The 17,382-nt window shown below is 41.0% G+C and overlaps 1 protein-coding gene across 4 annotated transcripts in view; it reads left to right on the plus strand.

Moving 5' to 3' along the window:
- The window catches only part of GPD2 (glycerol-3-phosphate dehydrogenase 2), a 152,856-nt gene that overhangs the window by 121,371 nt on the left and 14,103 nt on the right, over nt 1–17,382 (plus strand). For all 4 annotated transcript variants that reach the window (XM_019807015.2, XM_011233670.3, XM_011233672.3 and 1 more), the window contains 2 exons: nt 16,519–16,653; nt 16,902–17,077. In XM_019807015.2, the coding sequence (XP_019662574.1) occupies nt 16,519–16,653; nt 16,902–17,077 (311 nt within the window). The remainder of the gene's footprint in view (nt 1–16,518; nt 16,654–16,901; nt 17,078–17,382) is intronic.

Here is a 17,382-nt window from a genome sequence, read left to right on the forward strand (position 1 = left end):
CCTGGTCACACCTGAGTCACTTCTCACTCGAGCAGTTACATGGGCCTTCTAACTGGCTTCCAGAGGTCAGGTCCCCCTCCCCCCCCCCCCCCCCCCAGTCTGACACTTCCATCGGTACCCTCCTACCAAAACACAATTCTCATCATCACCTCCTGGCTCAATAATATCCCTTGGGTGTCTCCTCACTGACTTTGGGAGAAATTCTAAACTGTCTCGCATGGACTCTAAGGGCTGTCACGACTTGTCTTTGCAGCTTTGTATTCTGCCACTCCACCTTCATGCATTTTATAGTCTTGTCATTCCCAAATCAGTTTGTGCATTTTCAACCTCATGCTTTGTTTAGGATAAAACTTTGCTCTGGGATGCCCTTTCCCCCACCTTCTCATCTTGACAAAATACTATTTCCACTTCAGAAACCACCTGTCATTATCCTTTGTACTTCGGTAGGACGTTGGTCTAGCGTATTGCAGTGTTCTATTACAGGTAAGCGTCTAAGATATATTCTCACTTGGCGCTCCTGGAGGGGAAGGATTCTTTATTCAGCTACCAAGCTTGTTGTCTATCTGGTATGCTACTCATTATTGTTTTGAATTAAAATGAATTAGTAATAGGTGCTTTCAGGGTTTTTGATGTGGGTAGCAGTTCAAAAATCTTTCTATATTAAGGTAGCAATTTTAAGATTTTTGAAAAATGGTCTTCATCTATTTATATCAGGAATCTTCTGGAATGTTGGCTTCAGTGGACAACATGCAGAGACACAATTTTCTTGATGTGACTCACTAAAATCTATGAATCCTTTTTCCCTAAAGGATTTTTGTCATCTTGTGATCACACATTTGCAAATAAACAAACTGCTTTAAAAAAATGGTCCCGAGGACTCTCCTAGTTTAATTGAACAATCCATACTGTATAGTTTTAGTATCTTCTGATTTCAAGTAATAGATGTAATTTCATTTTGAGTAAAGTCTCTTTGGGTATCTACATTAATGGTACAAAGGTATTAACTATGTGGAACTGAGATCTATGTGGCTAATGTTTATACTGTCTCTCTCAGACACGCCCTCACATAGGGTTATTTGGGAAATTGTCATGCCTTGTTTAATATCTGCATTTCAATCGTGAAAATGCAATGCGATTTTAACTGGATACTTTTTTTTCCTTTTGAAACCCAAGAAGAGCTTCATCTGGATATGATTATATTTTAATGTGTTGATTATTGTTAATGAATCCTGCTTTGTTTCACATTTGCCTGAGTATGGTATTTGTTAAAAGTGGGGTTATTTTGGGCCCCACGAGCAGGAAGTTTAGATTGTTGGAGCAAGAAGTAAAATTAATTCAAGAGCAGAGAGCTCTACGTTGACAGTTTCCAAATTCTTAAAGTTCAAAAGCAGTAAGATGAGAAATCTAACTGCTTATATGTGCTGAGAGGCTGGATGTGCTGGAAACAGGTGTAGGTTCCAAAAGGCCGCTGGGCTCATATCGTAGGTGGGCATTTCCACCAGTGAAATGAGCCTTGGGCTGTAGCAGGCACGGAAGCCTGCACCCCTTCCTCACTTTTATTCTGCCTGTGAGTGCACAGGAGACTTAGCAATACCTGCTGGGACCGGGTTGGTCTATAAAAGTCTTGTCAGTTCACGTGCCTTTAGGTAGTCAGTTAATGGGTAAAACTGGCCAAGCGTTTGCTTGTTTGTTTGTTTGTGGGGTTTTCTTTTTTTGCCAATTTTGATTTTTGGTTAAAGTGGCCAAAATTCATATCTAAACACTATAAACCAGGCCTGTCTCCTAGCAGTCCAGGGACTCTTGGGATTAAGAATTCCCGGGGACCAAATATCTGGGGTAAAAGCAGAGGTGACAGCTCTTTCATATGCTTCATTTGTTTCCCTGTGCACACTATCACACCTTTGCTGCTTCAACTTGTTCTTTTTAAAACAGCTAATTAATCAACTAATTAATAATGATTCCTTATAGTTTTTTTTTTTTCATATGTATTTCTAGTTGACCACAGGCCTCAGATTTGAGGAGTTACCCTCAGTCTTGGAAGAATGCAGTTTGCTACTATATGTCTGTATCTTAAAGTGGAGACGTTTAAATTTATATTTTGTCCAAGGAATTTTGGTGTAACCCGATTTCTCTTCCATTATGATGAAATGTAGAGAGAAAGTCAGCTTCAGGCCCTACTCACTTCTTTGACTGTAGCCTGGTGCAGCCCATCTTTCAGCCCTTCCATTTGTCTGTAATGGGTAATACATGCTTTGTTTTTGAAAACTCTACAATTACTGAGCAATTTTTAGGCTAGACACTCTACGGAGCATATTGCCTATATCATCTCTTTGGTTCCTCATGACAACGTTACTAGGTGTATTTTGCAATTCTCACTTCATAGACGTCAAGACAGAGGCCCCATGACTTTAAGCTTCTTGCCCACGGTTTGTTCGTGTCGGAGCCAGGATGAGGACAAGTCAGGCTAGCCGCAATACACGTGCTTCTGAGTACCACACGCTACTCTGACTGGTAGTTCCAGGTTTTATGATGTGATATTATATCCACCAGGGAGTGGATTAAGTCTGTCAATTCATTTCCTGGAAGCTGCTGGACGCTTGTCTTGTCGAATGATAATGACCTTTGCTCTGGACCGGCCTTATTTGGATTTGAATGTTAAACTAGAGGAGGTTTCCCATCTCATAACTAATCCCTTGGGCCAAGCAGTCTTCTCTGCAGATTTAAAAAAATAAAGTTTGTTTAGGTCCTAGAGCAATAGTTTTGAAATGTTTTGCATTCACCAGGGTTGACATAATCATTTTAAAAAGGATTTATTAAATGGATGAATAAGTAAAATTCTGACAACAGTTTCTGAGCCTCCCCAAATGGCTATATCCTTAAGGGAGAAAAAAAAGTGTCAAATCTTAACACTCCATGCTGTTCTCAGCAGCTGCCACACTTCTGCAAAACGCGTCGGAACAATTCTGAAAAGCATTTTTGCCTGTTGGGAATAAGACCATATCTTCTTTTACGATTTAGAAAGCTTTCCATTCACAGGCTGAATTTTCTAGATTACTTGTTTGTTCTTTTCTGAAATGGGTAATTGATAGTTGTATGGTGTGTATCGGGTTCGGAAGAAAAATGATCTTTTGAAAAATGTATCATTAAGCCTGCCGGGTGGAGGTTAATCAGAAGGCTGCAGTGGTGAAACTAAGCTATGACTTAAAGGGATTGAGAGAGACAGAAGATTTGCTGAGTGCTTTATCCACGTAGTTTTTCTGGAGTGTTTCTCTAGGCAGCGTCTTGAGTTGTACACAGGTTTTCACATATGCAATTAGTAGTGTTTATAGATTGCCTGTTATTCAATTAACAACCGAGCTGGCCATATCAACTCACTGCAGACCTGCCTTTTCACTGCCAGAGATTGTACCAGGGTTATCAACTTACACAGGCTTGGATGTCTTCCAGCTGTTTAATTATAGTGTCACACGCTTTGCTTTTTCTAGTTTCATTAGTTTATAAATGTAATATGGTATCTTATTTCTGTGATTAACACTTCATTTCAGCAGGTTAAACATGCTGGTAGAGAAGTATTGATTTCTGACACTATTTCCCCTGTGTTCATTTAGGTATTTTCACATGCTTTTTATTGATTTTCTGAAAGTGGCAAACATGAGAAAGAACACCCCAAAACGTATGGCTAAATAACTCATGTGGAGCAAAACCGCACATCGAGCTCTTAATTGACACTTCCTGTGGGCTTCATTTTCTATTAATTTTTAAAACAAACACTTGTCTTGCCAAGGTGTTAAGAGTAAAAATATTCATTATAATTTGAAACAATTACACAGCACTTCGTCTTTTCAACCAGCTGTGGAAAATGTCTATTCAGCTTTATTATTAGTATTTTACTCTTTATATATTATATACTCCAAAACTGGAATGAGTTATTTATTGGGATTGCAACAAAAATAATCCTTGAACATGATGGTAAAAGGACTACCTTTTTGAAAATATTGCCAAGTATTTTTATACACTGTAGAGGTGCTCACATGGGTTTTTAAACATCTGGGCATTTGGCACTTAAATAGTCAACTGGGTGCCCTCTGGGTGAGCCGTTCTAATAAATGGTGTTTAATGAGGACTTTCCTCAACTCCCGTGGTAGTGTTGTTTCCTGTCATCTTGTTTTATTAAAGCATTTATTTATGTTAAAAGAGAATATCCAATTGTTTAAATATATAGATTAGATACTTTGTACAAAGCCTGGGATACTGGCTCAGAGGCCCAAATATTGCTTTTGATTTTGTAACGTAGTCTGTTCTTGTTTGATACAAAAAAGTTCAGAGAATGTTTTAATAGCAACTTCATATTTATTGATCACTATACACAACCCCTACTTGATGTAGGATTTGGGGTGTTGAGAAATATTAGAATTGACATTACTAAAGACTTTGAACATGGTGAGAAAAATGAAACAGTAATGAAACCTGGTTTAGCTATCTTGGCCGTATGAGAACCAGAAAAATCAAGATGAATTTTTGAGCTCTGAAGCATAAAAGCCTTGACTTGAGTGATTTTCTTCACATATTATACCTTGAAGAATTTAAAGTAGGTGATGTCCACTGCGTGCTCTTGGCTACAACCTGAACCATAGGAGCGATTTCTGTTTAAGAACTTGAGGGTAGTACTTAGTTTAGTAAATACTTCAGTATTTAATTTAGTAAAAGTTGGCACTTAATTTAGTACTTTTCAATACTTAATTTGGTAAAAATATCTTTTATTTCTTGGAACTCATGAGATTAGTTGGAGAGGATACTTTGAAATGATAAATATGCAACATGTTAGGACAGTAAAATATTTGGGGGAAAGCATGCTATTACAGCAGATTGTACTCTCATGAGCAAAGGAAACACGGTCAAATTTCACTGAAAGGATGCTCAATTAGAGACGTGGGTAAGGGCGCCATGGTGGGAAGTACCCGGCTTGATGATCTACCAGGCAAGTGTGAGATCCACTGCTTGGGGATTTTTATTCTAGAGCTGCTTTGTGTAATATGATAGCCTGTGCATGTGCATGTTGTGTGGCTTTTTCATTTTTAATTAGTTAAAATTAAATAAAGTTTGAAATTCAGTTCCTCAGTCACATGAACCACATTTCAAGTGCTTCATAGGCTTGTGCAGCTAGCGGCTAGTGCATTGGACAGTGAGAGGTAGAGCATTTCCAGCACTGCAGAAAAGTCTATGGAACAGTGCTGCTCTATGGAATCGAGATGTATTTATACACACTTTTAGGGAAGGAAATACTCGATTTAAGAGAGTCATTTAGTTTGTATTTTTTTTGTTTTATAAAATAAATGTCTCGTAAAAAAAGCAAAAACAAAAACCAAAACCTCCAGATATAAGAAGGCTCAAGAGGTGAGAAATCCAGCGATTCTGCAATGTCTAAGGTACACGGTCCTTATTTCACTCTGTCACCCTCCAAGGTGGCTTCAGCCTGGGTTGGTTTCCGGCCGACGTGGCTGCAGCAGTTTCAGGCAGAATTAAAAGATAGCTTAACGCTTCTCTATTCTGTCTACTGCTTTGGAATCTCTTTCTTCAAAGAACTTTAATTAGGGTTTGTTTAACAGTGTGCAAGGTTTCCACTGTGGGTGAATAGGTGATAAGGAGAGAAACATGTTAGTTCAGTTAGTTGCTGTCTTTTATACAAGAGGTTAGAATTCATGTTTTATGTGCTTAGCTATGCTCTGCCCTATGGACATAGATTATGCCTATGCCCTGACCGGTCATTACTTAATTCCAGGGGTGGAGAGGTGCAAGCACTATATCCCTCAGCAGGAAATAGTATTTTGAATAATCCACAAAAATCATTAAATCTTAAGGTTGGGAGAAAACTGATAGATAACCTGATCCAACCACCCTCTGGTCTAATAATATAAAAATTCTGCAGACCAGAAAGACTGATTCATATTTTAAAGATGATTTAGACTTTGATTATCCTGACATGTATCCTTTTAGATAAATTTAATCCCAACATTCATCTGACATAATTCTGTGTTAAAGAGCTGAATGCTAAAATATAAAATAAATGAAGTTTCCTAGCACATTATAAACTCTTCTTGGTAGTGTTTTCTTTTCTTTTTTGAGTATCAATGTCAAGAGTAAGGATTAAAAATGGTATCAGTATACATAATGTTTTATTTAATATTCTCCTGTGAAGGGAAACCTCAAATATTTTAGTTTGGTCTTTTTGTTTTAGACAACACAATTTTGCAGATGTGTTTTTCTGCCTGTTATACCAGAAAAGGTAAAGCATTCGCCACAGAGACTATTTGCATATGCTTCAGATTTACTCTAGAGAGCCTCATTTTCCATCAAATAATTTTAAAATCAGTCAGAGGGCTTTAAGAGTCGAAGCCAAATTCCTGATCAGTGTGGCTACCTAAGGAATTTCACAGACACGCTCTGCAGACTGTGGTGACCACAATGACGTTCTATGTGGTTGGCTGAGTTTTATTTTTGACTCAGAGGGCTATTTGAACTCTAATGGAAAATAGTGGTAATTTCCTAGTTAGGTTTTTTGTACAGATTAAAACATTGCATGATTCGTGTGGACGTTTCACAAGACTTTTGTGGAATTGCGTGAAGCAAGAATTCACCCTAATTCCATGGAAGCCATCAGGATAAACCTAATTAAGAGAAGGCACATATCAGAAGGGCATGTTTAGAAATGAAACCTCAGCATTGAGACTCTGTGGGTCTCCAGTTAGCGAGACTGGACACCCTCAGCTTTCTGCACCAGCCCTCAGTGTTACCTCTTCTGTGCTTCTGAGGCAGTGTTGAGATATGGATTTGATTAAACACCACTGCAGATGTGTGTCATGTTAAGAGTAGGGCCCTCAAGGAGCTATATTAAAATATGCCAAATTTACCTTAGATGAATTTATCTTTACCAGAAATCTATATTTTTTTTCATTTGAGGTCAAGAAGGAGGGATTATCTGTCGTTCAATATTATTTGTTTTTAGAGTCTTTCCCCTGTACTTGGTTAGGCAACTTTTAAAACAATTTTTTTTGGACTTTTATAGTCCTTTGAAAGAGTGTTTGTGACTCTTTCCATAAAGTCTGCTAGATATTTTCTAGATACTTTTCAGGTGGTGCCGTGTATAGACACCAGAGGTTCGCTGTACCAGGGTGCACTCCCAAGGACTGAGTGGGATCTGAAATCCACACTGTCCACTGCTCACAAAATGCTGAATGAGATATTTTAATTCGAATGAAGTTTGGGCATGGTATGGGTTGGTAAGGGTCCTGATATTTATGTCTTGCATGTAAAATATTTCCTTTATTTTCTGAGACTTGAAATATGTCAATTTTTACTTTTGTCCTGATTTTTTAAAAATTGTGATTAATTTTTATCATTTTGTCATTTTGACCATTTTTAAGCATACAGCTCTGTGGCATTAAATATATTCACATTTTTGTGCAACCATCACCACTATCCATCTCCAAATCTTTTTTGTTCTTCTCAACTCTGTCCCCAGTAAGCACTAACCTCCCATACCCAACCCCCCTCCCCCTGGCAATCACCATTCTGCTTACTGTCACTATGAATTTAACTGCTCTAGGTATCTCATATAAATGGAACCATACAATATTTGTCCTTTTGTGAATGATTTATTTTACTTACCATAATGTCTCCAAGGTAGGATATGTCAGAATTTCTTTACTTTTCAAAGCTGAATACTATTCCATTGTATGTATAGATCACATGTTGTTTAGCCAGTCATCTATCAGTGGTCACTTCGGTTATTTCCATATTTTGGCTGTTATGAATGATGCTGCTGTGAACATGGGAGTGTACAAATTTTTTGTACTTTCAGTTCTTTGGGGTGTATGTACCCAGAATTGTCATTGCTAGGTAATATGGTAATTCTATGTTGAATTTTTGAGAAACTGCCATGCACTTATCAGTAGTGGCTGCCTCATATTACTCTCCCATCAGCAGTGCATAAGGCTACCCCAATTTCTCCACATCCTCACCAGCGTTTGTTTTGTTTTTTTTTTGTTGTTGTTTTTTTTGCTTTTTATAATAATCATCGTAATGGATATGAAGGGGTATCTCATTGTGGTTTTCATTTGCATTTTTCTTTTTTTTTTTTAATTTTTTTTTTTATTATATTATGTTAATCACCATACAGTACATCCCCATATTCCGATGTAAAGTTTGATGCTTCATTAGTTGCGTATAACCCAGTGCACCATGCAATACGTGCCCTCCTTACTACCCATCACCAGTCTATCCCATTCCCCCACCCCCTCCCCTCTGAAGTCTTCAGTTTGTTTCTCATAGTCCATAGTCTCTCATGTTTCATTCCCCCTTCTGATTACCCCCCTTTTCTTTATCCCTTTCTTCCCCTACCGATCATCCTAGTTCTTATGTTCCATAGATGAGAGAAATCATATGATAATTGTCTTTCTCTGCTTGACTTATTTCACTTAGCATTATCTCCTCCAGTGCCGTCCATGTTGCAGCAAATGTTGAGAATTCGTTCTTTCTGATAGCTGAGTAATATTCCATTGTATATATGGACCACAGCTTCTTAATCCAGTCATCTGTTGAAGGGCATCTCGGCTCCTTCCATGATTTGGCTATTGTGGACAATGCAGCTATGAACATTGGGGTGCATATGGCCCTTCTCTTTACTACGTCTGTATCTTTGGGGTAAACACCCAGTAGTGCAATGGCTGGGTCATAGGGTAGTTCAATTTTTAACTTTTTAAGGGACCTCCACACTGTTTTCCAGAGTGGCTGTACCAACTTGCATTCCCACCAACAATGTAGGAGGGATCCCCTTTCTCCACATCCTCTCCAACAATTGTTGTTTCTTGCCTTGTCTATCTTTGCCATTCTAACTGGCGTAAGGTGGTATCTCAGTGTGGTTTTGATTTGAATTTCCCTGATGGCTAATGATTTTGAACATTTTTTCATGTGTCTGTTAGCCATTTGTATGTCTTCATTGGAAAAGTGTCTGTTCATATCTTCTGCCCATTTTATGATTTGTTTATTTGTTTCTCGTGTATTGAGTTTGAGAAGTTCTTTGTAGATCTTGGATACCAGTCCTTTATCTGTGGTGTCCTTTGCAAATATATTCTCCCATTCCGTGGGCTGTCTCTTAGTTTTTTTGACTGTTTCCTTGGCTGTGCAGAAGCTCTTTATCCTGATAAAGTCCCATAAGTTCATTTTATCTTTTATTTCTCTTGCCTTTGGAGATGTGTCGTGAAAAAGGTTGCTCTGGCCGATGTCATAGAAGTTGTTGCCTATGTTCTCCTCTAGAATTTTGATGGATTCCTGTCTCACATTGAGGTCTTTCATCCATTTGGAGTTTATTTTTGTGTATGGTGTGAGAGAGTGGTCAAGTTTCATTCTTTTGCATGTAGCTGTCCAATTTTCCCAGCACCATTTATTGAAGAGACTGTCTTTTTTCCACCGGATGTTTTTTCCTGCTTTATCAAAGATTAGTTGCCCAAAGAGCCGAGGGTCCATTTCTGGGTTCTCTATTCTGTTCCATTGGTCGATGTGTCTGTTTTTGTGCCAGTACCATGCTGTCTTTGTGATCACAGCTTTGTAGTACAGCTCGAAATCCGGCATTGTGATGCCCCCAGCTTTGTTTTTCCTTTTCAACAGTTCCTTGGAGATTCGGGGCCTTTTCTGGTTCCATACAAATTTAAGGACTATTTGTTCCAGTTCTTTGAAAAATGTCCTCGGTATTTTGATCGGGATAGCATTGAAAGTGTAGATTGCTCTGGGTAGTATGGACATTTTAACTATGTTAATTCTTCCAATCCATGAGCATGGAATATTTTTCCATCTTTTTATGTCTTCCTCAATATCTTTCAAAAGTGATCTATAGTTTCTAGCATATAGGTCCTTTACGTCTCTGGTTAAGTTAATTCCAAGGTAACGCATGGTTTTTGGTGTTATTGTAAATGGGATGGATTCCCTAATTTCTCTTTCTTCAGTCTCGTTATTCGTGTATAGAAATGCAACTGATTTCTGGGCATTGATTTTGTATCCTGCCACCTTACTGAATTGTTCTATAACTTCTAATAGTTTGGGAGTGGATTCCTTTGGGTTTTCCATATAGAGTATCATGTCATCTGCAAAGAGAGACAGTTTGACTTCTTCTTTGCCGATTTGGATACCTTTGATCCCTTTTTGTCTTCTGATTGCTGTTGCAAGGACTTCTAGTACTATGTTGAATAATAGTGGCGAGAGTGGGCATCCTTGTCGTGTTCCTGATCTTAAGGGAAAGGCTTCCAGCTTTTCCCCATTGAGAATAATGCTTGCAGTAGGCTTTTCATAGATGGCTTTTATGAGATTGAGAAATGTACCCTCTATTCCTACACTCTGAAGGGTTTTAATCAGGAAAGGATGCTGTATTTTGTCAAATGCTTTTTCTGCATCAATTGAGAGGATCATATGGTTCTTGAGTCTTTTCTTGTTGATATGATGTATCACATTGATTGATTTGCGAGTGTTGAACCATGCTTGCATCCCAGGTATGAATCCCACTTGGTCATGATGGATAATCCTTTTAATGTACTGTTGGATTCTATTAGCAAGGATCTTGTTGAGGATTTTGGCATCCATATTCATTAGAGAAATCGGTCTGTAATTCTCCTTTTTGAGGGGGTCTTTGCCTGGTTTGGGGATCAAGGTAATATTAGCCTCATAGAATGAGTTTGGTAGCTTTCCTTCTGTTTCTATTTTTTGAAATAGCTTTAGGAGAATAGGTATTATTTCTTCTTTGAATGTTTGGTAGAATTCCCCAGGAAAACCGTCTGGGCCTGGAGTTTTATTATTTGGAAGGTTGTTTATCACTGACTCAATTTCTTCATAGTTAATTGGCCTATTTAAGAAATCTATTTCTTCCTGTTTCAGTCTTGGTAGTTTATAGGTTTCCAGGAAGGCCTCCATCTCTTCCAGATTGTTTAGTTTTTTGGCATATAGCTGTTGATAAAAGTTTCTAATAATCCTTGCAATTTCAATGGTGCTGGTCGTGACCTCTCCCTTTTCAGTCATAATTTTAATAATCTCAGTCCTTTCTCTTTGTTTTTGGACAAGTTTTGCCAGTGGTCTATCAATTTTATGGATTCTCTCAAAGAACCAGCTTCTAGTCCTGTTGATCTGCTCTACTGTGGTTCTGGTCTCTAATTCATTGATTTCTGCTCTAATCTTGGTCAACTCCTTCCTTGTCAGTGGGTTAGGCCTGTCCCTCTGTTGCTGTTCCAGTTTCTTGAGGTGAGAATATAGAAACTGCATTTTAGATTTTTCTATTCTTTTGAGTGAGGCTTGGATGGCTATGTATTTCCCCCTTAGGACTGCCTTTGCAGTATCCCATAGGTTTTGGACCGTTGTGTATTCATTCTCGTTGGTCTCCATAAATTGTTTAATTTGTTTTTTGATTTCCTGGTTTATCGAGTCATTCTTGAGCAGGATGGTTCTTAGCCTCCAAGTGTTTGAGTTTCTTCCAGGTTTTTCCTTGTGGTTGAGTTCCAATTTCAGAGCGTTGTGGTCTGAGAATATGCAGGGGATAATTTCAATCTTTTGGTATTGGCTGAGACCTGTTTTGTGTCCCAGAGCATGATCTATTCTTGAGAATGTTCCATGGGCATTTGAATAGAATGAGTATTCTTTGGTTCTGGGGTGTAGTGTTCTATATATATCTATGAGGTCCAACTCGTCGAGTATGGCATTCAAAGCCTTTGATTCTTTGCTTAGTTTTTGCCAGGGTGTTCTGTCTATTTCTGATAGTGGGGTGTTGAGGTCCCCTACTATTACTGTGTTCTTATCTATATGTCTCTTTATTTTGGTTAAGAGTTGGCTTGTGTATCTTGCTGCTCCCCTGTTGGGGGCATATATATTAATAATTGTCATATCCACTTGTTGAATACTTCCTTTAAGAATAATATAGTGCCCTTCTGTATCTCTCTCTATGGCCTCTAGTTTAAAATCCAGTCTATCTGATATGAGAATTGCTACTCCAGCTTTCTTTTGAGGTCCATTTGCGTGGAAGATGGTACTCCATCCCCTTACTCTAAGTCTGAATGCATCTTTGGGTTCAAAATGAGTCTCTTGTAGACAGCAAATGGATGGGTCATGTCTTTTTATCCAATCTGCAACCCTGTGGCGTTTTATGGGAGAGTTTAAGCCATTTAGATTGATAGAGATTATTGACAGATATGATTTTAATGATGCCATTTCTCTTTAAAGTCTTTGTATCGGTTGTGACTTGCTGCTCTGTATCACTCTTGGGGCCTTTTTACCTTTATAGAGCCCCCCTTAATATCTCCTGTAGGGCTGGTTTCGTGGTTACGAAATTGGTTAATGATTGGCGATTTTGGAACGTCTTTATTTCTCCATCAATTCTGAATGACAGCTTTGCTGGATAAAGGATCCTTGGCTGCATGTTTTTCTCTGAAAGAGCTTTAAAAATGCCCCCCCAAGCCTTTCTCTCATTCCAGGTCTCTGTAGACAGGTCTGACGTAATCCTGATACCTTTGCCTTGGTACGTGAGAAATTTCTTTGCCCTGGCCGCTTTCAATACTGTATCCTTGGATCTAATATTTGCGAATTGCACTATGACATGCCGTGGCGTAGGTTTGTCCTGGTTGAGCTTGGATGGGGTCCTCTCTGCCTCTTGGACACGAATGCTTGTTTCCCTTGCTAGATTAGGGAAGTTTTCAGCTACAATTTGTTCAAATATCTCTTCTAGACCTCTGTTTTTCTCCACCCCTTCAGGGATGCCGATGATTCTGACATTGGATCGTTTCATAGAGTCAGTAATCTCCCGTAATCTACATTCGTGGGCGTGGATTTTTTTAAGACCAGCTTCTATTTTCGTTTTTTCTTCTACTAACCCATCCTCCAATTCGCTAACGCGTTCCTCTGCCTCGGTGACCCTGGCCGTCAGAGCCTCTAGTTTTGACTGTATTTGGCCCACTGAGTTTTTAATTTCTGTCAGATTCGCTCTCATTTCTGCCCTTAGGGATTCTATATTCTCAGCAACGCTTTCTCTGATGCTTTTTTCAAGTTTACTCATCATCTTGACCATTGTTGCTCTGAATTCCATTTCTGATAATTGGGATACATCCATATGTATTAATTCTGTGGCCGAGGCCAATTCTGTGGCAGAGGCCACAGACTCATTATCTTTTCTTTGCTGGGGGGGACTTCTCCTTCTCGTCATTCTGATGAAGAGAGATTGCAGGGTTGTCCAGAGCCCAAGTGTTGACTGGGACCCAGGCCGTGCGCCCTTGTTTTATAGAGATCTTAGGGATGTGGGCTTCTTCCTTAAAGAGTTTATTTATTTATTTGAGAGAGAGAGAGACAGTCAGCAAGAAAGGGAACCCAAGCAGAGGAGTGGGAGAGGAAGAAGCAGGTTCCCGGTGGAGAAGCCCGATGAAGGACTCCTTACGGAGCGTTGTGATCACACCCTAATCCGAAGACAGGTGCTTGGTGACTGCGCCACTCAGGCGCTCCGGGTTGTGGGCTTCTTGATTTTTCAGCCTGCCTTCTGGGGGAGGGGCCTGCCTGCAGGTACTCAGAAAACCCTGTTTGGGTAGAGTCTCTGTGTCCCTTGCGAGGGGGGATGGGGATGGGCACCCTGTGAGCCGGTATTTCCGGGCTTTTGTTCTCTGGCGGCTTTCCCTGGCGGTTTGCTATGCCTCTTCTGAGAGAGCAGCAGCGGCTGAAATTCAGCCTCTGTCTCAGAACAGAGGGATCGCGGATCGTTCTCCACTGATGTTCTGGCCACTTTAACTCTGTTTCTGTTGGTGCTGCTCAACCCTGCAGCATCCCGGGCTGTGCGCCCCACACCCGGCGTCCCAGCCCTCACTTCCAGGGCCGGCACGTCTCTGTCCTTTGTGTTTCCAACCCCGCCCGCCGCCAGCCGCCCCGCGCGGGCTCCCGGAGCTCCCCGTCTCAGTCTGGTGTCTCACGGGTGCTGACCGCGAGTCCGCCTGCTCCCCCGTGCAGGTGGCCCTCCAGCCGCCAGCCGCCCCGCGGACGCTCCCGGAGCTCCCGGTCTCAGCCTCGATCCAGTGAGCACACCGGAGCTCCGGAGCTCCGTGAGATGCTTGGTGGTGCACGCTCCCGGCTCACGGACTCAGTCTGCCGTTTCCAGAGTGCGGGTCCGCGGGGTCCGCCCGCTCCCCGGTGCAGGTGGCCCGCCAGCCGCCCTGCGCGCGCTCCTGGAGCTCGCGTTCTAAGCCTGCTGCCTCGCGGGTGCCGTCCGCGAGTCCGCCTGCTCCCCCGTGCAGGTGGCCCACCAACCGCCAGCCATCCCGCATGCGCTCCCGGAGCTCCCTTCTCAGTCTGCTGTCTCAAGCGTGCGGGTCCGCGGTCTGTCCGCTCCCCCGTGTAGGTGGCTACCGCTTCCCGGCGCCCTGACACGGCGGCTCCCTCCCCCTTCTGTTTAGCTTCCGATATCTGTGCGCGGTTTCACGGCTCCCCGCTTCGTACCTCGATACTCAGCGCTGGAGATGTAGAGATCCAGATGTATCTTCCTGCGTCTCAGGCTGATTCTGTGCCTGCGTCTCAGGCTGATTCTGTGGATGTTCCTGCTGGTCTGGTACCTATCCAGCTCAACTCAGGGGACCGGCTGAAAAAGGGGTCCCCTACTCCTCCGCCATCTTAACCTCCTTCCTCCCATTTGCATTTTTCTAATGGTTAGTGATATTGAGCATTATTTTATGTGCTTATTGGCCATTTGTATATCTTTTTTGGAGAAATATCTTTTAAAAGCCTTTGCCCATTTTTCAATCAGGTTGTCTATTTTAGTTACTGAGTTTTTAAGAGTTCTTATGTATTGATAGTAACTCCTTGTCAGAGATATAATTTTCAAATATTTTTTCCTACTACATGGGTTGCCTTTTCATTCTGTTGTTAATGTCTTTTGATGCACAAAAGTTTTTAATTTTGAGGAGTCCATTTTATCTTTTTTTTTCTTTAGTAGCCTGTGCCTTTGGTATCATATACAAGAAATCATTGCCAAACCCAATGTCATGTGGATTTTCCCCTATGTTTTTTTTCTAAATGTTTTATAGTTTTAGCTTTTATATATAGGTCTTTGATCCACTTTGAGCTAATCCTTCTGCATGTGGATATCCGATTTTCCCATTGTCTTGATGTTTTAAAGACAGTCAACTTTTCATCAGTAAGGGGCATGGCTGGGAATAAGATGAAGGAGGAGCTGATTCCAAGTGTGGTCAGAGCAAACTTGCTCCTACTTCTCTGTTATCCAGGCATAGATTAGCTGATCTCTGAAAGTAAGGGCAGCAGGACCAGGTAAGCATTCACCTCCTCCTCATCTACATCATTTGGCAACTCTTGGGTGGGTGCATGTGGTCAGCTCCTCGACATGGAGAGTGGAGAAGAAAAGGACTAAGCCATTCCTGAAGCTGATTTGGATAAAGAAGAGTAGATTCTGAAAACTCTGTCTTTGGGTCTTGCCCTTGGCCCTCCTGGTACACCAGAACCACAACGAAGCTATTCTCCCTAGCCATCTTTAGGTCAGTAATGAGTGCTGGGCAACAGCTGTCTCATTCTATTGTGAAGTCCAGCAGGTCTTGGTATGCAGAGGTAATTGTATTCTGACAGAGTGTAAGAGAAATTTCATGGGATCTGGAATATTCAAAGACCTTCCATACACTGTAATAGAAGTATGGTGCGCCTAAACTGGGAGGAGTCAGTATGCCTATTTCTGAGGCAGGTATAGGGATAACGGGATAAGGGGGGTAAAAGAGATTGTCTAAGAATATGAACTTTATAATCGGGGAGAACTGGGTTCTGATGCTCTTCTGGCGTTTATAAGATAATTGCTTTGGGCTAGGTGGTTAAACTTTTTCAGGTTTTTTATTCTCATTTCTATGGTAAGAAGAATAATTACTGATGCTATGAGTCTTTGTGAAATTAAATGAGATCAAATGTGTATGTGAAGTGCTTTGACAAGCCTAGGCCTACCGTAAATGCTCAATAAGAGGGTAGCGTTAATGAGGGGAGAAAATACCCTGTTACGGGCTTGTTTAGTAAGGGTCTTTGTCTTTCTTGAGGAGAGAGGGCTAAGTTTATTCTAGGAGGAAAGGTAACAAGTCGCAAATCTATCCCGTTTGTCTTTGTTTTGTTTCTACTTTGTCGTTGCTGTTCCTTCCAACTATTCTAGATCCTTCCATCTGAGGGTTGCTAACATGTGTTTCTTTTGTTTCCTCTTTTGGTAGGAATCAGTGTCAGTGATTTTCAGGTTATTTGCTTTTTTTTTTTTTTTCATGCAGGTTATCTTTGTGACCAAATAGTTGGTTTTTGAGTTTTTGTTGTACTTATCCACTCGGTTGTTATATGTCAGGGCTTCTTCTCTCTTTCAAAGCCCATATTCATGTATTCCTTTTACTGAATTCTCTCCTGCTTATTAACTGTTTCAGATAGTTTTTGTTGAAATATCTTTAAGTAATCCTCTCAACCCTTCCCATCGATTCCTCCCAGTGAGAAGAGGGGATGTCCTGGCAGCATGGAGTGGTATCCGCCCCCTTGTCACAGATCCCAAGTCTGCAGATACTCAGTCCATCTCCCGAAATCACGTCGTGGATATCAGTGACAGTGGCCTCATCACTATAGCAGGTGCTTTATATTACCTCGTGTTTCGGGTGTGCTTTAGATAGGACCCTGAGTTAAACCGTCCCACCAGAATCTCTCCTGATGCTAATGAACAGGGAATGTTTCTGATGATTCTGAGTAAAGTCTTACACATTGCTTTGCCATATTTGTTATAAACGACAGGTGAATTGTGTTATGAATCAGTTGGCAAATGGATCATTTTAAGAAAAACAAGTGGTAACCTAATGAATTATTTATCTAATTATTTGTAGGTGGCAAGTGGACAACGTATCGCTCTATGGCAGAAGATACCATAAACGCTGCTATCAAGGCTCACAGTTTGAAAGCGGGACCAAGCAGAACAGTTGGGCTTTTCCTTCAAGGGGGCAAAGATTGGAGCCCCACCCTCTACATTAGGCTTGTCCAGGATTACGGGCTTGAAAGTGAGGTGGGCGCACATCGTCCTGTTCTTCACCTCATCTCACTCTTGCCTCGCACAGAACTGGCAACCGGGAGGCCTCCCTGATTTAGAATTTCCTTTTGCTGGGTTTGTTTCTGTCTGCATGCTGTGGAAGCGAACTGAGGACAAAAGCTGAGCATACTTCTCTTCATTTGCCTGGAAAGCAATGCACATACTAGTTTCTATTTTAAAGTGTGCGGTTGGTTTGGTTTGTTCTCCGCAGACAGGGTATCATCCCACGTTCTTTCTGTCTCGAGCCTCAGGAAGGCTGTTCTTCAGAAGTGACGTTGGGG

This window comes from Ailuropoda melanoleuca, chromosome 2, assembly GCF_002007445.2.
Source record: "Ailuropoda melanoleuca isolate Jingjing chromosome 2, ASM200744v2, whole genome shotgun sequence".
Taxonomy (NCBI): Eukaryota; Metazoa; Chordata; class Mammalia; order Carnivora; family Ursidae; genus Ailuropoda; species Ailuropoda melanoleuca.